This window comes from Myxine glutinosa, chromosome 7, assembly GCF_964187855.1.
Source record: "Myxine glutinosa chromosome 7, kmMyxGlut1.1, whole genome shotgun sequence".
Classification (NCBI taxonomy): domain Eukaryota; kingdom Metazoa; phylum Chordata; class Myxini; order Myxiniformes; family Myxinidae; genus Myxine; species Myxine glutinosa.
This window is the reverse complement of record NC_136267.1, coordinates 6,653,239-6,678,650: the sequence shown is the minus strand read 5'-3', so window position 1 is coordinate 6,678,650 and position 25,412 is coordinate 6,653,239. Positions and strand designations below refer to the sequence as shown.

At 45.8% G+C, this 25,412-nt stretch overlaps 1 protein-coding gene across 1 annotated transcript in view; it reads right to left on the bottom strand.

Annotated features, from left to right (window-relative positions):
• MTX2 (metaxin 2) overlaps positions 1–25,412 on the bottom strand; it is a 66,322-nt gene that overhangs the window by 26,336 nt on the left and 14,574 nt on the right. The window contains exons 2-3 of the mRNA XM_078781266.1: positions 19,765–19,812; positions 16,094–16,137 (exon numbers count right to left, since the gene is read on the bottom strand). Coding sequence (XP_078637392.1) covers positions 16,094–16,137; positions 19,765–19,812 — 92 coding nt within the window. The remainder of the gene's footprint in view (positions 1–16,093; positions 16,138–19,764; positions 19,813–25,412) is intronic.

The window sequence follows — 25,412 nt, the reverse complement described above, 5'->3', positions numbered from 1 at the left end:
GCGGCAGCCCCGAGCAGTCTTCAACCCTGCAAAGTAACTCAAACGACCCGGATTTTATGTACAAAAATAAACACGTTTATTTTACGGAACCTGAGAACGAGAATGCGACGGTAAACAAATGTGATTCTAAATCGGAGCGCTCCCGCACCAGATGTTTAAAACAAACAAGGGAATATATATATCAAAAATAAAGGGGTCGTGCGTGTGTGGGTGGGCTAATCTCAACTTGCTGTTGTGTCAGGGATCATCAGGCTCCAAGCGCAGTCTGGACGCGGCTCCGGTTGGCAGGAAGACCACCCGACCTTGGCGTGCGCACGCTCTCCAGGCCCCACTGTCCGTCTCGAGCGGTAGGCGTGCAGCTTGTCTCCCAGCCGCATCGATGAGACCACACTCTTCGCTCATCAAAGGAACACCGTCAACAAGAGTCGAGGACAGAGGTGAACAAGAGGGGCAAGAGGTCGAGGTAGAGGAATCACGAGGGCAGCAGGGAACAAGGTCCGACCACAAAGGGATCCAAAAACGAGAAGGCAGTCCAATGAGAGGGAACCAGAACAATAAGGGATCCAGCGCAAGAAGCAGAAGGGAGAGGGAGATGTTGGTTTCTCTTCACCTTTTTATAATCCTCCCTTGGCCAATCAGTGGCCAGCTTCTTGCCCTTGCCTTGACCAATCAGCGGGCTTCATCCTGCCTCGTCTCCCTATTGGTGGTGTCTCGTCCAATCGCTGCCCCTCTGGGCGTGTCAATTGCCTGTTTACTCGATGTTTCATCGCCATGCCGGCTCAATGTGCGAGAGCTTCCTGCCTGTTCTTCCGGTGAGTTTTATTGTAGGGGGGAATTTAATTAGTATGTGTGTGTGTGTGTGTATGTGTAGCTATTGGGCCTTTCCTGCTCTACGTGTCTAGTGCGTTGCCATATGGGACAAAGGATAGATCACCAGGTCTCACACACAGGGGAATTAGCATAATCCCTACTTTATTTAACACAAGGCCATCCTTGTATGACCACAAAGATACACTTAATCCGACATCCGGGCGAGACAGGTCCCTGCTTATGTACATTGAGATGGTTCTTCTTCTTCTTCATGACAGTCGGAGCATGATACCTACACAGATCTACCTGATCTATACATCACTCTACCCCAAAATTCATAACAGTACATTCATACTCCTCACTCGGTTATTCCCTCACCATTCCGACTCTCATTATTTTATCAATCACATTCAGCCTTCTATCTGTCCATCCCGTGCTCACTACGTCTCCAAATCACTAGCAACCTCCGTCGAAACCGGTGCGGACGAGCGAGTCCCTCATTGTGAGCCCATTCGTCCTCAAGACCGGTCAAATTACCTTCCCACATTCTTCCTTCCCCGCACTCCCCATTTGTCACATGGGACAATGCTTCTCAAACACACACAGCACAAAGGAACATGTACGTGCGCAAAGGACTGGCAAAATCGCCGGTGAACGCCAGGCCATTCGACATTTACGCGCAAGGGAGGGAGCATGGGCGCTCCCCCGCTGCTGGGCACGCAGCAGGTGCCCTTGGCCATCAGGTATAATGACACAAAGTTTCCACAGTCCCATCGCTGTACACGCCCCTGTCGAACACACATCAATGAGAAAGTTGCTTGCATAAAGTTTGCTCCCTCGAAGCCACGTATGAAGGCCAGGACGCAGCTTGGTTCCCTATTGTTTGTCGATGCACCAGGGACACGAGATTGCACTGCTGATTCAGAGATCGCCTGCCAGAGCGGGGTCGAGTTAAACCAGGCTGCACTGGGGTATGAGGGGCAGGAGCAGCCCACAAGCCATGGGTGCGGTGACATCCCTGGGTGTCGCGCAGTCTCATATACACTCGCACCACATAATTCCTACACAACACCAACCGCTATGCCCCCCCCCCCCCTCCCCCAACACCTCACAATATGTGGCCTGAAGCAACCCCACTTGGTTGCGTGAGGAGTCGAACCAATGCTCCGAACCGCGTCTTTCTGGTCCTCCCATATTTTCTTCCCGGATGAGTGAGGGTGTCATGCCATGTCCTTTGTGCAAGTGTGAAGCAAATAAAAATACGTATAAGGGGTAATTCTGCTCTTCCATATCTTTTGTCCTTTGCTTGTAAATATGTGCTTTGTTGATTGCCTGCCTGTGAAAATAAATATGGCTGTTGCTTGCTTGGAAATATGTGGTGGACGATTGCCTGCCTGTGTGTAAATAAATAATTGCTATATTTCAAATCCGCCTCTGTTGTCTTTTCCCTCATTGGTCTGGCATAGCGAGTACATAGTGGATAGGTGGGAAGGTTTTGCCCCACTGTTTCGCTCCAGGAATGATTAGCCAAAGCCGCACTCACGGTTCCGCTCGCTCGGCTGTAATAAGTGCGCGGTGTGCATTAAGGGTGCAGACCCGAGTTGAAGTCATTAGGTCACAAATAGGTAACAACATAAAAGGCGAAAGGACCCTGTTAGACCTAATTATCCCTGCCAGCATCAGCGGTTGCTTAAAAACCCATTTGTTTGAGGTCGCGTTGGGACGCCAAGACCAAGAACACTACACCAATGGATTTAAAAAGATGGAGGCGGGACTGAGCCAGACGAACAAGTGTAGGTTCTGCAAGACAGAAACAGAGTAGTCACCTGCGCTCGGGATGCAAAAAATCTCTGGATGCAATGTGCCCCAAATATTCCTTCAGGATGCACAAGATCTGCCAGCAACCCTCTTCTGGTGAAATTTCAAAATCAAGACTCTCTGCTCACCTTCACTCTTTCATTCCTTTTTTTTCCCACCTCTGGAACAAACTCCCACACTCTCTTCAATCCCTCTCCTCCCTCCAGGTCTTCAAAACAGCTATTTACCACCATCTCTTATCTCCCCCCCCCCCCCCCCCCCCCATCTAAAACCTTCATCTTTTCGACCCCCGTCAATACACCCGAAATCCACCTTTTTCAAATCCCGTTTTTCTCTCCTGAAAATCCTAGTAGTATCAATTTGTTTTATACCATGCATAAATCCCCCCTAGCCCCCTATATAAATATCCCCTTCAACCCACCCAGTCCCCCACCCTCTCCCTCCCACAGATCTCCCGACATCACTGTTCTCTACTGTCATGCTTGTGTGCTTCCCTCTCTCTCCACCCCCCACCCCCTTGTCTCTCGCTGCCTTTATTATTTTACACCACCCCTTTCCTATGCCACCTCCAGGCACTGCATAACGTCATTGCCGGGCATCGAAGGGGACCCGACGATGACCCACGCTGAAAGGGAGTACTTGGTTTTCACTCCGATTTCTTTCTTGTTTTCTTTTTCTTTCTCTCTTTCTTGTTTGTCCGGGCAATATCTCAGCCATCCTTTGAGCTAGGAAACTGAAATTTGACCACAATAGGGAGCAAGTACTTTGACAAAAAAGTTTTTATTGGGGGGATTAATAATTTAATTGATTCGTTACTTAATTATTATCGATTAATTAAGTACTTATTTATTTCCTTTCTCTTCTGGGCAATATTTCAGGCACCTTTTGAGCTAGGAAGCTGATATTTGGACACGACAGTGACCAAGTGATTTGGCTGTAAAGGCTATTTTTGATTTATTGATTAATCAATTAATCAATTAATTCTTTACTTATTTGATTAATGGCTTAATTAATAGATTTTTTTCACGTTACAGATTCGGATGAACCTGTTGTGGTTTAAGTATTCTATTGGCCAATTGATTAATAATTTAATAATTTTATGATTATTATTTATTTATTTTCATTATTAATCACTTATTTATTTCCTTTCTCATCTGGGCAATATCTCAGGCACCTTTTGAGTTTGGAAGCTGACATTTGGACATGACAATAAAAAAACCTTTAGAGGCCATTTTTCCCCGCAGGGCGGGGGTTGGCCTTTTTTGGGCACAGTGGTCCCCTTTTTTTGAAGCAATGTTTTATGGCCGGATGCCCTTCCTGCCGCCAACCCTTTCAGTCGCCTTTTGCGACACACAGGGAATTACCAGTGAACTGGTACTCAATTTGCCGACCTCGGATGGATGACAGATTGAGTCAACCCCCCTGGTGTTAATTCAGCGATCCACCAGGATTCGAACCCAGGATCCTAGGATCCCAAGCCGGCACCCTAACCGCTAAGCCTTGATTAATCAATTAAATGTTTAGTTTTTTTAAATTATTACCGATCAATTAAGTACTTATTTACTTCTTCTCTTCTGAGCATTATCTCAGGCACATTTTGAGTTAGGAAGCTGACATTTGGACATCACAATGACCAAGTGATTTGGCTGTAAAGGGTATTTTTGATTTATATATTAATCAATTAATTGATTAATTATTTGATTGACTTATTGCATTATTTATTTAAGTTACAGATTCGGATGAAACGTTGGTGGTTTAGGTACTCTATTAGCCAATTGATTAATTATTTTATGATTATTATTTATTTATTTTCATTATTAATCATTTACTTATTTTCTTTCTCATCTGGGCAATATCTCAGGCACCCTTTGAGCTAAGAAGCTGACATTCGGACATGACAGTGACCAATTGATGTGGCTATAAAAAGGATATTGTGATTTATTGATTAATCAATTAATCGATTTATTATTTATTGATTCGTCAATTCATTTATTTTTTTTGATCAATAACTTGTTTAATTTTCAAAAAGTTACAGCTTCGGATGAAACACTGGTGGTTGAGGTGTGCTATTTGCCAATCGATTAAGAAATTATTTTACGATTATCATTTATCGAGTTTAATTAGTTTAATTAATTAGGCAATTAATCAATCAATTATTGTACACCAATTGACCAAGTGAGATGAACCCACTCAGCGCACATTGTACATTGAATAGAGTTCACTCCGACACCCTTCCTCCACACAGCACACGGCCACTTCCCAGTTCTTTACACCTCACCACATGCTTTACCACTTGCCATCACCTTCGTCTTTCCGATATTCACCTTCAGACCTTTTGACTCCATACATTCCTTCCACTTGTTCATGTCTGTCTCTATGACATGTCATAGTCATGTCTGTCTTCTGACTGTCATGTCATGACATGACATGACAGTCATGTCATGACATGACATGACAGTCATGTCATGTCACAGTTCATGTCATGTCTGTCTCCCAATACTGTCTCTATGTGCTGCACGGCTATGCCCCGCTGGAGGATATTTATTTATATTTGGCATGAGGGTGGTGTACTTTGAATGTATCTGTACTTGTGTTTTATGTTTTCTGGTTATGTTTTATGTGTTAGCTCTCACACAAGCCTCGACTTTGTATACAAAACAATAATAATAATTAAAAAAATGTCGTCGGTGCCTTCATTATGACGTCATAATTTGACAAGTACAATGCTTGATCCGATCAGTATGAATTATATGCAACTTTTCGAGAAATTTTTAATGATAATTATGACGTCACAGGTCACGTGGTACAGGCACCATATTGGAAAAACTTGGGACCTCTATCTCTGAAACCGGTCCATGGAAAAAATTGGAATGTGGCTCATTGTAAAGAACTCTGCAAGGGGTATAAATGTTGTTAATGATGACGTCATTGGTGCCTTACTTATGACGTCATAATTCAACAGGAACAACGCATAATCTGATCAGTTTGAAATTTCTTGAGCATGATCTACACAACAATTTTTTTTAGAGAATGTAAAATAATGATGTCATCGCTCATGTGGTCTGGCAGCCATGTTGGATCAAAGAAAAAACAACCCTTCAAAAACAGAAGAGTTGGCTCGCACCAAGTTGACTTCAAGACTTGTTATGACGGTTGGGGTAAGTTGGGGTAACTTGTCATGACGGTTGTTATGACGGCGGGGTAAGTATTGTTATGACGGTTGGGTAGGGCATATCTGGATCCAGGTAGATCTGCATAGGTAGGTGCTTCTTATGTCGTGTTAGGGAATCCTCACCTGTAATAAGTTTGTTTAGGCAGTTTGTCAGATTAAGTGTATATCTGTGATCATACAAGGATGATCATGTGTTAAATAGTTGTAGGGATTAGGGCAATTCCCGCGTGTGTGAAACCTCCAGTGTCCCGTATGGCAACGCACTCTTATACATTAGATAGATCAATTAATGCAAACACTAATTAAATCCCCCTCAGCCACAAGACGATAAAACTGGTCCACTTTTTGAAGCAATGTTTTACGGCCGAATGCCCTTCCTGCCGCCAACCCTGTTCGTCGCGTCTTGCGACACACAGGGAATTACCAGTGAACTGGTACTCAAGTGAACCGATTGGTCGGGGGAGGGACAAAAAGCTTCCCCGTGATTGGGGGTAAGGAAGGTGAAGGATGTGCCACACTGATTGGTCACCAACCGATGACACCATGGCCAATCAGTGCGGAAGGTGCAAAACCACAACCTAGAAGCAGGTCGCTGATTGGAGGAGAAGCGCTGGTGACTGATGTGAGAAGGCGCGAAAGGGCACAAGGAAACGACGAACTGGTTGGCAGAGGGAAGAGCTGACGAGCAATAAAACAACTGGCTCACCGACATTTCCTTCTCCTCGCTTTGGCTTCTTTCCTGCCTGGACCTCCCTTCTGCCCTTGCCTTTTTCTCCGTTTGGACCTTTTTCCTTTGCCATCTGCGAATTACCTGCGTTACGACGGACGTTGGGGAAACGTTGGAGTGCCATCGATTCTCCACCCTGGAGCTGCCGTGCGAGCAAGGCTTGCCCCTGAGCAGGCGAGACCGGCGCGAGCGAGGCGCTCAGTGAGGCCTGACGGAGCACGAACACCGGGGCCTGGACGATTCCTGACGGACATATTCCAGACAGATAAGCCAACACAAACGCACTCCTTTCTCCTTTCCATTGTCTTGTATTTGAAGTCTGTGAGTGGGATCCCAACCCAGGTTCTAGTTTTTATCATCGCGTTTCCCTGTCCCGATAGTTATTGCAAATAAACCCTTTTATTATTTTCTTTTCTATACGAAATCCCATGTTCGCGTGAGTTTAATCACTTTTCAGGTTGAAGACGCTGGCACTTGCAAACCGTGAGGTAAATCTCGCCGCTTCTTCTTTTCTTCCTCTTTCCTTTTTTCCTCCCGCTCGTGTAAAGCAAATCCGCCATTGATTGTCACCTCATTAAGCTCGTTTCCATCCGCGATTTCCCCGGTCTTAACTGAGGGGGAGTCACGCGACAGTATTATATGAATACCATATAGTTTATCTTGTGGCCCCGGAACAAAACAAAAATTTATTACGGCCCTCACATCCCATGCAGCTCAGACCCCACACCCCCCTCCCTCCCTCCCCCCACTTATTCCTCCCAAACATGATCAATAGTAAATATTGTTACGTGCATGGGGGTAGGTAATGAAATACCTTAGTCCAGATAAAATTGTGTAGGTTTAGCGTGCTCCGTATGCTGTGAAGCCACCTCGATGTACCTAAGTTAGGGTCGAATGTCCGTGTAAGCGTTTATGTGTCTCCATGCGAGGGGTGAAGCTATGCTAATTAGGTCGGGCAAAAGGATAAATTCCCAGTGTGTAATTGCCCTTGTGATTTTTCCCTTTGTTCTTATGACATTTACTCCGCCAGCCATGCTATTGGCACATAATTAAAATAACATCATCGCCGACGGTACCCAGACACTACGACCTCGCCCAGCCGAATATTCTCGATGGGTGTCAAGAATGGCCGTGAGGGCACAACCCAAAGGACGATTGGTTGGGATGATTCGACGGCGCTCGGTGATTGGAGCGAGCGTGACGTCAGAGGGAACTTTCTCGAACGGGGAAAAGAAAAGGCGAAGCGACCGCCATTTTGCTCTCTCTGCTCTGGTGTTGGTGGAAGCGGACGCATATTTTCTCTCTCTGTGCTGGGCTTCATTGTGAGCGGTCGCAATTCTCTTTTTCTCTGGTGCTGGCTGCGTGGCAAGTGGATGCTGTTGCCTCTGGCTCTCGGCTGCGGCGTGTGCGCTCCTGGGAGGTTCGGGGCGGTCGGAGCTCGGTGCAGCCAAATGGGAAGGACCCAAGGAGGAGCTCTTGCCTGTTCCCTCACGCGGGTGGCTGGCTGCAGCGCGACTTCGCGCCATCGTGCGTTTTCCAGTGCAGTGAAGCAGGGACCCATTCAAGGACCGCCAGGGTTTGAGGGCCGTTTGAGGAGAACTGAGCTGAGTACAGGCCAATGCACCACATGACATTTTATTTATTTCTCCCTGTGTCTGTATATGAGTCTGTATGGAGGGTCCCTCATTTAGAAATTTGAGTTTGCCTCACTTTTCATTGTTCCCTTGCTTTATTTCATTCAATCATTATTTGTTGCATTTTCAATACCTTGTGTTCTGTCTTGTTTATCCGTGGTGGGTTTGAGGAAGCCCAGTGAGCTCCGTATAGGTAAGCCCTTGCTACCCTCCAGCCCGTGCATATCACTACCGCCATAGTTTTGGGTATACGCCTCGGAGGTAAAGCTCAGTTGGCCATCCGTCACCCAGGGGTCTTAACCCCGGGGACGCGACAATATCATCATTTTAAACCTACCTCGTGCATTGACAAGCACAGATATGACCTTCCCATTAGTGCGAAGAAGTGTGAAGGCTCGGTTAGAATGCACCATCTACAAAACTTCGTGAGTTTTTGCAATATGGATGGCAACATATGAACTTTTTGGGTGAGTTGATCAGAAAGTTCACCAACTGTTTCATTGTGCAGAGGAACACTCCTTTCTCACGAACTTTCAGCTTCTTTAAAAAAAATTCATCATTTCATTCTACAATCCTTATCTCGGAGGCATGAAACATGTCCATGCCGCCCTGATTTCCTTTGTTACTAACTAGGGCTTTCTGCCCATGCGCACCGAGTAGTCTAGGGCCGAATAGGTAATTTTAAAAGTGCCGTATTGGTTCATCTGATCATACGCTTGTGAAAGTCAACATCTCTGGCTATCTCAGAGAGCTGCCTCAACACCGGTGAGTCTGGCAGTTCACTCAAGCAGATTAGCAGGGGTGGCAAACAACCATCTCTCCTCAGGACTGGTCTACCATATCTACTGTCCCTGACATTAACCCAGCCTGGGAATTCTTCCGCAGAAACCTTCTTTCTTTCTTTTTCTTTTTCTTTTTTTCTGTCTCTCTCTCTCTCTCCTCTCTCTCCTCTCTCTCCTCTCTCTCCTCTCTCTCCTCTCTCTCCTCCCTCTTCTCTCTCTCTCTCTCTCTCTCTCTCTCTCTCTCTCTCTCTCTCTCTCTCTCTCTCTCTCACTCTCTCTCTCTCTCTCTCTCTCTCTCTCTCTCTCTCTCTCTCTCAAAAAATCATCCCCATTTTTTCTTCAATTATCCTACCCATCTTGTGTTGGGGCACATATCTCAAAGGATATACACATTGAAACTAGCTGAAATTTGGAATAATATATATATATAGATTATAGATATATAATTGGGAGATTAAATCAGATGCAGATATAGCTTCAGGACATCGATCTTCAGGATGTCCTGAAGGAAGCTTCAGGAAGCCTGGTGTTGGGCTAGCGGCTAGGGTGCCGGCTTAGGATCCTAGGATCCTGGGTTCAAATCCCGGTCGATCGCTGAATTAACGCCAGGGGGGTTGACTCAGCCTGTCATCCTTCCGAGGTCGGCTAATTGAGTACCAGTTCACTGGTAATTCCCTGTTTGTCGTTAAAGGCGGCAAAAAGGGTTGGCGTCAGGAAGGGCATCCGGCTGTAAAACATTGCTTCAAAAAGGAGACCGAAAAACAACAACAACCACGGTTCCCGAAAAAGGCCAACCCCCGCTTTGCGGGGAAAAATGGCCTCTAAAGGTGGTTATCCTACCCATCTTCCCACCCTGTATCCTGTGGTGCAACAGTTGCTCTGAAACAACTTCCATCCTCTTCGTGGAAGGCTAATTCCACCGAAGGCAATCTCAGTGCATTCCACATAACCTGTACCAAGTGCATGTCCCCTCTCAGGAGAGCCAGAAAACAACATCTGTCCAACCTCAAGAATGAACTTTCCAACTTGTTTCCCTCTAAAACCTGGTGGTGCCTTGTTCTGTACCTGAAGAATACTCCCTTTCCATCCCTACCTCTCTTCAAATGGCACCACAGCCAACTCTGCTTGCGAGAAGGCCGAATGTCTCAATTCTGCGTTTTCTTCCAAATCTTGTGTCATCTCTGTACCCACTCTACCCTGCTATAACCAACTGCTGCTGGACTCTGTGTATTTTGCACCTGAGAGTTTGGAGAACTTTCAGCCCTCAACTCTGACTGAACTACTGGAATGGATGGCATCATGTGGGCGTCCTGAAAACCTGCTCTGCTACTCTTGCACTTCCTCTCTTTGCCACTTTCACCCTGTGGTTTGTCTGAGGTAATCTTCCACTTGCATGGAAATCAGTCAACATCACAGCATTACATAAACAAGATGCAAAACCAGATTCTCTTTACGACAGGCATATCAGTTCACCAATGATCCACAAGGTCATGGAATCCATCATTCCAGTTGATATGAAATCTTTCCTTTTCTCCAACAACATCATCTCAGATCACCATTTCAGATTCAGACCAGGACACTCCACCTTGGACATGTTGCTTCTACTCACACAACAATGGATGGAGGGCTTCAATGTCAGACATGAGATCAGGGCCATCTCTCTGGACATAGCTCGTGCTTTTGATAAAGTCTGACAACCCACCTTGCTCTCCAAACTCTCTACCTATGGCATTTAAGGCCAACTCCACAAATGGCTTCCTGACTGCCTCTACTCTTGTAGCTAAGGTGTGCCTCTCAACAGAATCCTTTTATCTCCCCTTCCAGTTAAGGCTGGAGTATACCAAGCAATATTCTAGGCCCAGTCATATTCTTCATCTCAATAAATGAATCTCTGTGGCATCTCTGGAAAATCAACTTTTTCGATTTGATGATGACTCCACAATCTGCCATGACATCCCTCACCTTTCAGGCAGGAAGTCTCTCTTCAGACCTTGATTTATAAAATCACAAGATGGTCAAACACTTGGAATATCTCTTTAGGCCATGGGCTACTGTAGCTGTTGGTGTAATAATAATAATTCATTTATTTTGTATAGCGCTTTTCATGAAGCCCAAAGGCGCTTTGACAGAGTGCAAAACATAATGCATAACAAAACATGAAAACAACAATTGCAAAAAGACAAGAATCAATAGGGAAATATTTAAAGCAAAAGGAGGGAGAAGGAGAAGAGATAGTCAGGGGTTAAATGCTGTGGGTTGAATGTTGAATGCAGTGCTGAACAGGTGGGTCTTGAGTGATGTTTTGAATGTGGTGAGTGAGGAGGAGTCTCTGATGGTGTGAGGTAGTGAGTTCCAGAGGGTGGGAGCAGCGATGGAGAAGGCCCTGTCCCCCCAGGATCTGAATTTAGTCCGGATGGGGGGGGGGGGGGGTCAGGAGGTTGGTACCAGCAGAGCGGAGGTTGCGGGTGGGAGTGTGTCTGGAGAGGAGGTCAGCCAGGTAGGATGGGGCCAGGTTATGGAGGGCTTTGTAGGTCAAGAGGCCTATGGTGTACTCCCCCTCCCCTCCCCCTCCTCCCCGCACAAACCTCTGACACTATATTATTTTGATGTTCTAGACTCTAGAGTATCCTGAACATGAAATCCAATTTTAACACTGCATAAGTTGGTACGAACTTGTCATTTTGGATCAATATTTAGAGGAACCCTCAAAATTTGACGGTGGTCGATTCACTTCACCTCAATTTCCATGTTTCATACTTTGGTAATTTGTGTGGTCATCATAGCAGTAATACATACAAATGTGGTACCAAATGAAAGCTTAGCTTGTGCTGGTTCTTCTGAAATTAATATTATCACGTTAGAGAAATATTTAATGTGAGTTATTGGACGACATATGCCCGCACCCCACGTACATATCCGGTACGTCACACAAATTATCAAATTTCTACATCTACTTTTGTTTGAAGTGCAGATGTGAGACCTTATTCATCCACATCATACGCTACAATAAACGGTGTCCATATACCTAACATTTGAAACCACAACTATTATTTTATGACATAAACTGACAGAGTTATGGCAAGTTAAAAAATGGCACTCGTTAATAGAAGAAGGGAAAGCTGCAATGATACATTCATGGGATTCATCTCTCCTTTGGGCTGGTGCCTTTGCCTCACACCTTGTTCAGCTTAACACCATGGAAACCAAGGACTTTAAAATCATTGAAACTTCCCGCAATGAAGAAGAGTCGATAGGACTAGAAATTTCCCATCGCAGACAGGTCGGTGGTCTCGCTGTCTTCTACTGCCTCCTTTCTGGTCTTGCATCCTCCGCTCTTACTGTGCTTTGTCCTTGATTTTTTGGTGAGCCGAAGACATCAGGCATGTAGGCCTCTGCTGATTATACACTGCCTGGGGTTGGTGTGTTGGATTTCCATTGGCTTTGCTTGGTTGGAGTTTTATTAGTCCCCTACCGGTGTACACCAGAGGGGACTATAGGTTTGCACGCCGTCAGTCCTTCAGTCAGTCCGTCCGTCCGTCCGTCCGTCAGTCCGTCAGTCCGTGAGTCAGTCCGTCACGCAAAGAACAGTTTTCCGGACTTTCTTTTCTAAACTCTTAATGCTAATGATTTCAAACTTGGCACATGGTTTCCTCATGATAAGTTACAGATCGAGTTCGAACTTCACGACGTTTCGATCATTTTTGACAAAGTTATGGCACTTTGAACTTTGGGAATTCTGATAATTCTGATGATCCTTAACTCAGTGCCATTTTAAGTTTTAATTTCCTTTAAAAAAGATTTTCTCTGCAATAATTGGACCGATTGAGATCAAATTTTCACCGTAGGGGGGACTCGGTCTGTAGAATATTTTAATGGTAATTATGACGTCACAGGTCACGTGGTTCGGCCGCCATATTGTTTTTTGTGAAAACACGAAAACCCCTTTCTCTCTGCAACGGCTGAACAGATCGAGGCCAAACTTTGCAGGCAGAATCGCATACCCATGACGAACAAAAAAGTCAGCGAGCATGACGTCATGCATCACATGGTTTCAGAGTTATGACGTTTTTAAGCATGAACGTTTAAAACTGAGCTCCTCCGTCATTTTTGATCCAATCAAGGGGAAACTTCACAGATCTGTTCAGCATGTCAGTCTACTAAAATGTCCTTTTGGAATTTCCGATAGGGCAACTGGTTTGGCAGATATCGTTAATTAAATGAAAATATTTTAAAAATGGACATCTCTTGTTTATTTTAGAGTTCTCCTCAAGCCGCACCGCGCGCCCTCAGCCTCGTCTGTGAACGTCAAGAGCGCGACAGCACGCGTTTTCGGGAGGGGCGGAGCCAAGCCGAGCAATATATATATATACACATCGGTCATTGATCGTGAACCGGAAAATATAATAAATTACTGATATTTAGCGACCCGAAAGGTTCTTTATCAACAACTTATTTTGTCGTGCTTCTGCTGACCTGTCAGCCAGGTGTATAAATCGAAGTCCCGAGTGCGAATCACAGGTGAGCCCATCCTGAGCCCAATCACAGGTGAGCGATTGGGAACGATTCAGATCCTGTGGGTAAATAACCCTTGGTAATTTCCCCACCAGTTTTCCGGACGACAGACTGCCGGTAGGGGACATGTATTGCAGTGCAATACTCAGAATGCTTGTTAATGATGGGGGACCCTGAATAATGTAATCAATTTCAAATAATGATTATTAGTAAGGTTTTATCAAGGCTGTCAGCACGCACCTCCCTAAAAAAATAGCGTTATGGAATTTGTGAATGTCCCCATCTTGGGGTTAAAATCTGTGACTGCAAGATGAATAAGCTCTTTCTGATACAACCGTGGGGTGGGTGACATGGACAAAAGGTGTTCAGTTAATTTTTAAATAGCGCATTAAATATGCATTTCCCAGTCATGCTGTTCATCTTTAAAGGGTTCTTTAAATGCTCATTTCCCAATCAGCCTGTTACCGGATTTAGTCACAGGTTGTGACCACAGTGCGGTCGTTCTCGTCCCTTCCTGAGAGTTTCCTTCTGTATCAATGTTGTCCACCCCATGCATCCTTTCTTGCCCCTCATTGTTTAAGTCTCCCTATATTTTTTCTTTCAATTCTGCTGTTCGTATCCCTTTCCCACTCTACCCACCTCTGTGTCTCTGTCTCTCTTGCGCTGTGTCGCTGTGTCTCTGTTTCTTTCTGTCTCTCTCTCGTGCGCTGTGTCTCTCTCGCGCTGTGTCTCTCTCGCGCTGTGTCGCTGTGTCTCTGTTTCTTTCTCTCTCGCTGTGTCTCTTTCGCTCTGTCTCTCTCGCTCTGTCTCTCTCGCTCTGTCTCTCTCGCTCTGTCTCTCTCGCTCTGTCTCTCTCGCTCTGTCTCTCTCGCTCTGTCTCTCTCGCTCTGTCTCTCTCGCTCTGTCTCTCTCGCTCTGTCTCTGTCTCTCTCGCTCTGTCTCTCTCGCTCTGTCTCTGTCTCTCTCGCTCTGTCTCTATCGCTCTCGCTCTGTCTCTATCGCTCTGTCTCTATCGCTCTGTCTCTATCGCTCTGTCTCTATCGCTCTGTCTCTATCGCTCTGTCTCTATCGCTCTGTCTCTATCGCTCTGTCTCTATCGCTCTGTCTCTATCGCTCTGTCTCTATCGCTCTGTCTCTATCGCTCTGTCTCTATCGCTCTGTCTCTATCGCTCTGTCTCTATCGCTCTGTCTCTCCCGCTCTGTCTCTCCCGCTCTGTCTCTCCCGCTCTGTCTCTCCCGCTCTGTCTCTCCCGCTCTGTCTCTCCCGCTCTGTCTCTCCCGCTCTGTCTCTCCCGCTCTGTCTCTCCCGCTCTGTCTCTCCCGCTCTGTCTCTCCCGCTCTGTCTCTCCCGCTCTGTCTCTCCCGCTCTGTCTCTCCCGCTCTGTCTCTCCCGCTCTGTCTCTCCCGCTCTGTCTCTCCCGCTCTGTCTCTCCCGCTCTGTCTCTCCCGCTCTGTCTCTCCCGCTCTGTCTCTCCCGCTCTGTCTCTCCCGCTCTGTCTCTCCCGCTCTGTCTCTGTCGCTCTCGCTCTGTCTCTCTCGCTCTGTGTCTCTCACTCTGTCTCTCTCACTGTGTCTCTCTCGCTCTGTCTCTGTCTCTCTGTCTCTCTCGCTCTGTGTCTCTGTGTCTCTCTCTCTGCCTCTCTCTGCCTCTCTCTGCCTCTCTCTGCCTCTCTCTGCCTCTCTCTGCCTCTCTCTGCCTCTCTCTCTGCTGTTCCATTTGTTCTGTTACACGAGCCTTTACCGTATATACACAAATAATCCTTCCGTATTTCTGTCTGCCAATACTCTGTTTAATTTGCCTTTCACCATGGCTCCACCGATTCGCACGGCATCTGTCATGTTGGTGGAAATACTGAGTCACTCCCAAAACCAAATCTAAGGCCCATTCCCATTTTCCTTTTACTCCAAATATGGTGGAATGTCTGGTAGAATGCTAAACAATAGTGCAATGTTGATTTCCTGATAAAGACCATTGCTTCAAAGTATTCTATATTACATAGTCAAAATCAAATAAATGAAATAAAGAACCGTCTCCCCCATTTCGATCTAATTTGTGATGAAGCTCGCGCGAGTGAACAAGAAAGGCATCAGATGACGATGCCATGCTTTAATGAGCACAGCATGTATGCCGTTTTGACGAATATGTCATCTCGTGCACACGTGAGCAGAATGTAAAGAAAACATTCTGGAGCAGCATCATCACCATGCAATGCAAAAAAGCCCGGAGATGAAGCCAGTCACAAAGATCGGATCAGTGTTCCAGTTTAAAAGGCCATATGCACAGGTAAGAACATTCTTCGGATATATGGGGAGTTACAAATTACACAAATCACCTCTTCATCACCGGTGGATTTCCAAACTGTGATCCGATACAATCCTGAGGCACAGGTGAACCTCGGACTTACAACAGCAGAACATCGAAGAACAAATCCTAGATGGTATTATCGATCACTTTTATACGGTTATGGTGAGTTTATCGTGTATCCTCGTCATTCATGTGATTTATGTTGCACCTTTTCATGAACCTTACATCAACGTAAAAAAAAAAAAAATATATATATATATATATATATATATATATATATATATATATATATATATATATATATATATATATATATATATAACTATGTCATACCTGGACAGCCAAGCAGGAAGCAGCATCTGACAGCAGAATTTGATCTTGAAAAAGATAATGAAACATTTTAGGGAACAATTCATCAAAGGAACAATCCTATCCTACTATATTGAATAATGCAATTCCATGTATGTATGTATGTATGTATGTAGGTATGTATGTATGTATGTATGTATGTATATCTGTAAATCATAGAAAATGAGAACAGCACTCGGTGCTGATGATGGAAACATATAAAATGATGATTTATCAGGGATTTTGTATTACCGCTAGTTATAAAATCAGTTGTATTTAACTCCAGAAACAATATGGCATGGACAGCATGCGGAGGGGGGGGGGATGTGGAAGGGGGATTGGTGGGGAGGGGGGAGGGGGGGTATGCTCGTCGGTATTGTAGGGGGTGATGGTTGGTGGGGGATCGTGGGGGATTGTGCGGGATGGTGGAAGGGAGGGGGGAGATGGTCGTGGGTATTGTGGGGGTGATGGTTGGTGGGGGATTGTGGAGGATGGTGGAGAGGGGGCGGGGAAGGATGCTCGTGGGTATTGTGGGGGTGATGGTTGGTGGGGGATTGTGGAGGATGGTGGAGAGGGGGCGGGGAAGGATGCTCGTGGGTATTGTGGGGGTGATGGTTGGTGGGGAATTGTGGAGGATGGTGGAGGGGAGGGTGGGGGATGGTCGTGGCTATTGTTAGGTAGGGGTTATGAGCTCTTCAGATGCATACAGCAAGGTGGCGGTGATGTTAGCCAGCACATCTAGCGAGGTGAGATCTGTCGCCGGCAGGCCATCACAAGTGTTCGATTCACCACTCTTAATCACCCGTGTCCATATGCTGGTAGCTCAGCAGAGATGGTGTTGCAGTTTCGAGCAACAGTTGTTTCTTCTGCTTAATCGTGGGGGTGGATAACCACAAGATCTTGCCATCTCTGTGTTTCATAACAGTTCTCTGTAAAATGTTCCGAACACAAAACCGAACATCTTGTAGGCCAGATCCACACTTGGATATTTTGGACAAACCTCGTCCAATTTTTGCCATCCCTCGGATCTTTTGGCCATTGGTGTAGCATGAAACCCTCTTTGTTTGTTTTACTACAACCACCAAGGATGCATCTACCTGGCATATTTGTAGAAATTCGATAAAGTTATTCACCGTTTGAGCTAAATCGTACTGCAACGTAACCCGAAAACAATGCGAAAGTGATGCTTGACTTCATGGTGTGGACGTCACGGCTAATCATGAGGAAGAAGATTTTAACTTTTAATGCAAAATTACCCAGTTTATAAATCACAAATCGGAAAAAGGTATCAAGGAACGATAAAAGGTATCATTTACATCATATCTATTTTGTAGGGTATCAAGGGATAGGTTAGCGTAAAGGTGGGGTGAGCGTTTAGGTTTTCCTTTAACAAGGTAGATGGGGGGGGGGGGGGTTGCCATATGGTCCTTTTGGTGAGAGATAGTGAGAGTGCGAGATGTATCATGATTGAAAGACATGTCCCAAGTGTTTGACCAGATTGTGATTTTTTTTTCCCAATGTCTGAAGAGAGGGAAGAGGCTGAAGCCTGTCTGTCTGAAGGATGACGGATGTCACAGCAGAGGGTGGAGTCATCAGAAAATTGATAAAGGAGTTTTTCCTGAGAGTCAGAGTGATCATTGATGAAGATCAGGAATAGGACTGAGGCCAAGTACACCACCTTGGGGCACGACAGCCCTGACAGGGAGAGGAAATGAAAGGATTCCGTTGAGACCCACACTGGCTACAAGAGTAGAGGAAGTCAGTGAGCCATGTGTGGAGTTGACCTTGGATGCCATAGGCTGAAAGTTTGGAGAGCAAGGCGGGATGCTAGACCGTGTTGAAGGCATGACATATGTCCAGAGAGCTGGTCCTGATCTCATGACTGACATTGAGGGGCTCCATCCATTGTTGGGAGAGTATAAGCAGCATGTACAAGGAGGAGTGGCCTGGTCTGAATCCAAATTGGCGATCCGAGATTCAAGCCATTGAATAGGAAGGATTTAACATCAGAAGCGATGATGAATTCCATGACCTTGCTAATGATTGGAAGTAAGCTGACAGGTCTGTAGTTAAGGGGATCAGTTTTTGCACCTTCTCATGCAAGGTGGTGATGTTGGCTGATGTTCAAGCAGATGGAACATGATCTCGGGCAAATGATAGAGTGAAAAGGTTAGAGAGAAGATAGATATGAAAGAGCAGCAGAGTATGTTTGTCGGACACGTGAGCTGATGCCGTCCAGTGCAGTTGCAGAGTCAGAGTCCAGGGTTGTCAGAAACTGATTCACCTTCTCAGGTGCAAAAGTCAGATTCCAGGAGGAGTTGGTTGCGACTGCCTGGATTGGGTACCAAGAGCGAGGGTTTGGTGACAAGACTTGGAAGCAAACACAGAATTGAGGCTTTCAGTTCTCACGAGCGGAGTCAGCAGTGGTGCCATTTGAAGAGAGAGGAGGGATGGCGAGGGAGCAAGAATACGCCACAGACAGACTTAACAGGTGTCACTAGGTTTTAGATGAGGAAGACAAGTTTGTAAGTTCAATCTTTGCCATTGGGAGAAATCTGGGTGGGAAAGTTCACAGAATGAGTCAGGCCCATCGAGTCACAGAAGACTTTTGCTGAGGTGCCACGGCTGGTTGTCAGTCACAGTCACAGAAGTCACAGAAGTCCTTTGCTGAGGTGCCATACCCAGCCAAGTTGCATGGTGACAATTGAAATTACGATGTATGAGGAAGAAGAGTTGGGATGAGTGGTTAAAAGTTGGTGCATGCTGTATGTCCAACTTTTTAATTTTACTCAGATCTTCTTCCGACCTTCTTGAATCATGTCTACTATAAATTTGCCAAAACCATCCCCTCACCCCTCACATACAAATATGTAGATAACCCCTCAGTGATTGCTTAAAGAGTGAACTATGAAGCAACATGTGAAAAGTGCATTTACTGAGTGCACGCATGCACAGGGTGCATGAATAAAGATCAAAAAGTGGAAACAAATATCATCAAAAGTAAAATAGCACAAAGCCTATCATTGGCCCATTTTAAAGGTTTCGGACAGGTGGATTATGTGCGTGTCAGTGAAATATTGAGCAAAGCATCACATGTCAGTTCCTGCTTTATTACACTTATAAGCAGCACCAGGCACTGACAAGGCCTGTTTCCCTCACTAAGCGTAAGTGACAAGATTTTAATAAAACACTCTGGCCGCTCAAACCAAGCAGCCTTTGCGGGAGAGACAGGGCAGCAGCTGGGAATTGCACTTCACATACACTTTCACAGATCTACCGTGAAGGCAAGCATGCAGGCCCACGTTATTAACTCTAAACTTATCGTAATAAATGCAAAGTGATAGTAAAAGCTTGTTTGTGAAGGACGCGCAAATGAAATTATTTTTCCAACTGAAAAGGAAGCATTGGTGTCAGTCGAGGTCAAAGATGAAAAAATAAAAGCACAGAAGTGGCCACTGCGATGTCTAAACACACAACGTGAATGGGATTGTGTGGTTGGTAAAAACAAACAAACAAAACAAAAAAACGAGTGAATGAGCAAACATTATATAACAAGATCAAAAGGAATTTCATGGTGCAATCTACAAAGAGAGAAAAAAATATCAGAGTTGTTTTAAAAAGTAACTGATTTCAGTGATAATGACACAACTGCTCACCTGTTGGGAGCTGGTACAAGGAGGCATTCTCAGGCCACGGCTCAGCAGCTGATGAAATAGAAAGAAAACAAAAGTTAAAGCAACTTCGATGAGTGTTAAACGTGTGTGTGATCAAATGATCCTCAACTTGTGCAGCTATTTAAAAATCACAAACACACACAGGAAATCTATGCTTATGGCAAATAAAGTAATCCAACATTTCAATAACAAGTCATGTTACCTTTAGTACAGAGCACTGCTACTGGTGTACTGAACACAAAATCCTCATGGAGGTGTGAGGGGAAGGTGTTGGGGGAAGGAGGAGGGGGAGCACGACCATCAACCCCAAGTGCACAAGATTTGCTTCCCCAGATCTCTCGCTTCACTGGTCGATGGTCATGCCTTCTGAACTTCACTAAAGTTGCCGTACCTCACCCCACCCACACTCGTTAAACGAACTGTGCTCCCCCAACCTCTCAGTAAACTAGCCATGCCTCTACAAATTCACAAAACAAGCCGTGCTTCACATTCATCAAAATGCTCCAGTCACTAACCCCACCTCACCTTGCCATATCATCGAATGATCCATGCCAACCCTCCCCCCTCAGTAAACTGGCTGCTCCTCCACCCTCGGTAAACTAGCCATGTCCTCCCATCGACAAACCGACCGGGATCCTCCTGTCGACAAACCGACCGGGGTCCTCCTGTCGACAAACCGACCGGGGTCCTCCTGTCGACAAACCGACCGGGGTCCTCCTGTCGACAAACCGACCGGGGTCCTCCTGTCGACAAACCGACCGGGGTCCTCCTGTCGACAAACCGACCGGGGTCCTCCTGTTGCCAAACCGACCGGGGTCCTCCTGTCGACAAACCGACCGGGGTCTTCCTGTCGACAAACCGACCGGGTCCTCCTGTTGCCAAACCCACCGGGTCCTCCTGTTGCCAAACTGACCGGGACCTCCCGTCGACAAACCGACCGGGGTCCTCCTGTTGACAAACCGACCGGGTCCTCCTGTTGACAAACCGACCGGGGTCCTCCTGTCGACAAACCGACCGGGTCCTCCTGTTGCCAAACTGACCTGGTCCTGCTGTCGCCAAACCGACTGGGTCCTTCCGTCGACAAACCAACCGGGGTCCTCCTGTTGCCAAACCGACTGGGATCCTCTCATCTGGCTTGCACCACCCTTCCCTCTCTTTAAGCTGGCTTTGTCTCCTGTAGTTAAGCTGGCCGGGTTACGTGCCACCTCATTGGTCGATGCCAGGCCATGAGTGAAGGATGATCGAGAGCATGGCGTGATCATGGGACAGGGAATATAAAGACCATGTACGACAACAGAGTGAGAGCGTTGAGTGCAATCAGACTAATGAGTGGAGTTGGAGCTTCCAGTTTTAATTACCTGTCCGTCCCTGGATCTCTTCTGTGCTGCTCACCCCGAATGCAAGACTTTGCCTGATTTCTCCCCCGTTGTGTGTGAATGTGATTGTGTGCCTGGGACACCTTTAGTTTACATCTGTATCAATCAAGTGTACCAATTTATTTCTTCATCTTACTATAATTCACCAAAAATACGTCCGTCCGTCCGTCTGTCTGTCTGTCCGTTCGAAGGTACCGTAAAAACTGCTGAACCGATCGCAACGATATTTTGGGTGGGTAATCCTGGGATCTCCAGGAGTAAAATGGGCTATTTAGTTTTCCCAATTTCAGCTTTGGTCTCCAGCATTCTCAGGTTTGGACTCCCGCATAACATTCGCGTTCGCATAACGTTCATTGTGACGATGTTGTTTTCCCGGGTGCCGCACTAACGGCTGCACCGATTGCAGCATGGCTGCACCGATCGAACTCGGTGACCTCGGACAAAGACCTTTTATAAGGACACGGGTTGAATCCCTGCTTGAGGGAATTCCAACCCCCTCCCCGCCATCACGGCCGTCTCTCCAACTTACAATCCCACGAGATATGCGGAAAGGACAACCCAAAACCAATATAAACATAATTCGTATATAAACATCATTAAAAGTAAATAATGACCTCGGCCAAAGTTCAAACGACATTTAATCTCTACATGAGAGAATTCCACATAGCTATTTGGGCGGTGAATACGCTAACAGATCGCTGTCTCCATCGATCTTGCCAAGGCCGTAACAGCTATCGGCTCAAAATCCTTTTAACTGTTGATTTTGTAGTTTTTTAAATGAAGGAAACACGTATCGGGAGTACATACGACATCGGGAGTACTAACTGCATGCGTCTTCAGTATCAAGCTTAAATCTCTCATGGCGGATCTGAAGAGCGGAATGCTTGGAGAAGTGGTGGGCTACTTCGGCATGAAGTAGGATCAGAAACGTGGACTCCCACACTCCCACATCCTGCTGATACTTGCTCCCGCATGACATTATTTTCCCGGGTGCCGCACCGAACGAGATTTAACGGATGTTTATATGAATCGTTTAAAATTAAAAAAAAGCCTTCAATTTCTGATATTTAGCCTTTTCATTTGGGCCTCCCAATTGAAGCCCCGCACGTAGGGCGGGTACCGTTGCTAGTTCAACAAATTTCACAACAAGTGTGTGTCTACTCTCAGGAGAGCCACAAAACAACTTCTGTCCAATCTCAAGAATTATTTTTCAAACTTGTCTCCCTCCTCTAAAACCTGGTGGCACCATGTCAAGTCTGTCTCTGGAGTAAGCTCCCCTTCCATTCCTTCCCTCACCTCAAACGGCACCACAGCTGATTCCGCTCGTGAAAAGGCCGAATGCCTCAATTCTGTGTTTGCTTCAAAGTCTTGTGTCACCAACCCCTCGCTCTCGGTACCCACTCTACGCAGTCGCAACCAACTGCTCCTGCATTCTGACTTTTGCACCTGAGAAGGTGAATCAGTTTCTGACAACCCTGGAGGACGGCATCAGCTCACGTGTCCTATAAACCTACTCTGCTGCTCTTGCACTTCCTCGCTCTGCCCTTTTAGCCCTGCCATTACCACAGGTCATTTTCTATCTGCTTGGAAATCAGCCAACATCACATAAAAGGTGCAAAAAATGGATCCTCTGCATCTTCTGCTTCCATATATAAGGAATGGAGCTGATAAAAGCAAAGGTAATGGAATACACAGTATACACTATACAATGTGTGTATATGTGTATGTATATATATATATATATATATATATATATATATATATATATATATATATATTGTTACGGTCTGCGGATTAGGATGTTATTTTTACCGAGCGGAGGTATAACCGCGGCCGAACAGTTCTTCCCCGATTCACCCGATTTACCCAAACGTTGGCCATATCGCGCCACAACTACTCAATGTGGGAAAACTCTAAAGCGACCGAATGCAAAGAGGAAGAAGACGTACAGAAGAGTAATGGGATTTATTACTATTTACACACATAAGCAAAAAGAGCAGTCACGATTATGTACAGGGACATGAGACGCAGGTGACACAGTGAATTCCTTATACAAGCTTAATTACCTACCCAGGACAGAACAAACAAAGACGACTCACACGGGGAATTGCAGAGTGGATTGGCTGGAAGGAGGTGTGTGACTGGAGGGGGAGGACGGCACGGAGCTGGCTGGAGCTTGATCCCGCACGGGACGTCGGGCTGGACCTCGACGGCCGCTGATGCCACCGATCCTGTCGTGTGCGCGGGATCATGGGTCGGATCACGGGTCGGATCACGGGTCGGATCACGGGTCGGGTCACGGGTCGGATCACGGTCGGAGCCGACGCGCTGGTGGGGGGTCTGGCGTGACGGGTTCTCTCCTCTCTCTTTCTTTTGTCCAACCACTCTTTCTCCAACGCAACCACTCAACGCAACCACTGACCACCCCTGACGACCAACTCAGCTCTTGTCATGGACCTCTCTTTTCAGACTCATCTCCTTGTCTCAGTAAAAGCGCATCTCTTGGACTCATGTCTTGGGGGCGTCTCTCATGGGTTATATATAGCCCCACCCTTGAACCTTTGCGAACCTCCCCGATCGCTCTTCCTCTGCCCTCTCAAACCAAACCCCTCGTGCTTGGTTGGTTGTTCGGGGCCGGGCCACTCCTCCTCTCTCTGACGAGGTGGGGACCCGCCTTTCTTCCCCAACCCTGCCTCGTGGCCAATGGTGGTTGAAGAAAACCGCCCAAAATGCAGTTGGCCATTGAAATGAAATTAAAGGGGATCTACTCTTATTTCACTTGGTGCAATGGAGTATTTAAATTAATGGGAGACACAGCCTTACCCTAAGACACATAATAAGATATAAGCTACTGAACAAGGGTTTTATCGTGTCCTGCGTGTGGTGTTTATGGAATAACTACCGAGACGCCCTTTGACCTTCACACTACGGAGGTATTTACAAGGAATTATTACATTTTACAGAGGGTGATATTTACAACAATTTACTATACAATACAACACAATAAAAAAAACACAATCCTCATATCCACAACAATATATATATATACTAGCTTGGCGTCGTTAGAGGAACGGGCTTATTTTAGCTGAGGATAATGACTGTACCTGAGTTGCTGTGTTGTCATGATTAACACCAATCATAATACAAACAATTATTTTGCACAAATTTATTTGTCGTGTTTGTGATATTACATTTTTGGAAGCAATTTAAGTTGAAGATTTAGGTTGAAAAAAAAACAATTCAAAAAAGAATCCCTCAGCACAAACATAGGGGAGGGGTAGGTGCAGACTGGAAGTTTGGGACGATTACACCTCACCACCACATAATTTAAAACACCTCACCACCACATAATTTAAAACACCTCACCCCCCACCTAATTTAAAACACCTCACCACCACATAATATAAAACACCTCACCCCCACCTAATTTAAAACACACCACCCAATTTAAAACACCTCAACCTCTCATAATTTAAAACACCTCACCCCCACCGAATTTAAAACACCTCACCACCAAGTAATTTAAAACACATCACCCCCACGTAATTTAAAACACCTACCCCACCCCCTCGTAATTTAAAACACCTCACCCCCACCTAATTTAACACCTCACCACCATGTAATTCAAAACGCCTCACAACCACATAATTTAAAGCACCTCACCCCCACGTAATTTCAAGCACCTCAACCCCACCTAATTTAAAACACTTCACCACCACGTAATTCAAAACAGCTCACCACCATGTAATTCAAAACATCTCACCACCACAAAATTCAAAACACCTCACCACCACAAAATTAAAAACACCTCACTACCACTTAATTCAAACCACTTCACCACCACATAATTTAAAACACCTCACCAACTAATTCAAAACACCTCACCACCACATAATTAAAAACACCTCACCACCAAGTAATTTAAAACACCTCACCAAACACCTCACCTCACCATAACGACCAAGTTTGTCGTTAAAGGCGGCAAAAAGGGTTGGCATCAGGAAGGGCATCCGGCCGTAAAACATTGCTTCAAAAAGGGGACCAAAAAACAACAACAACCACGGTTCCCGAAAAAGGCCAACCCCCGCTTTGCGGGGAAAAATGGCCTCTAAAGGTGGTTATTTTTTTTTATATATCACCACCACGTAATTCTAAATACCTCACCACCACGTGATTTAAAAACACCTCACCACCTCAAAATTCAAAACACCTCACCACCACAAAATTCAAAACACCTCACCACCACAAAATTCA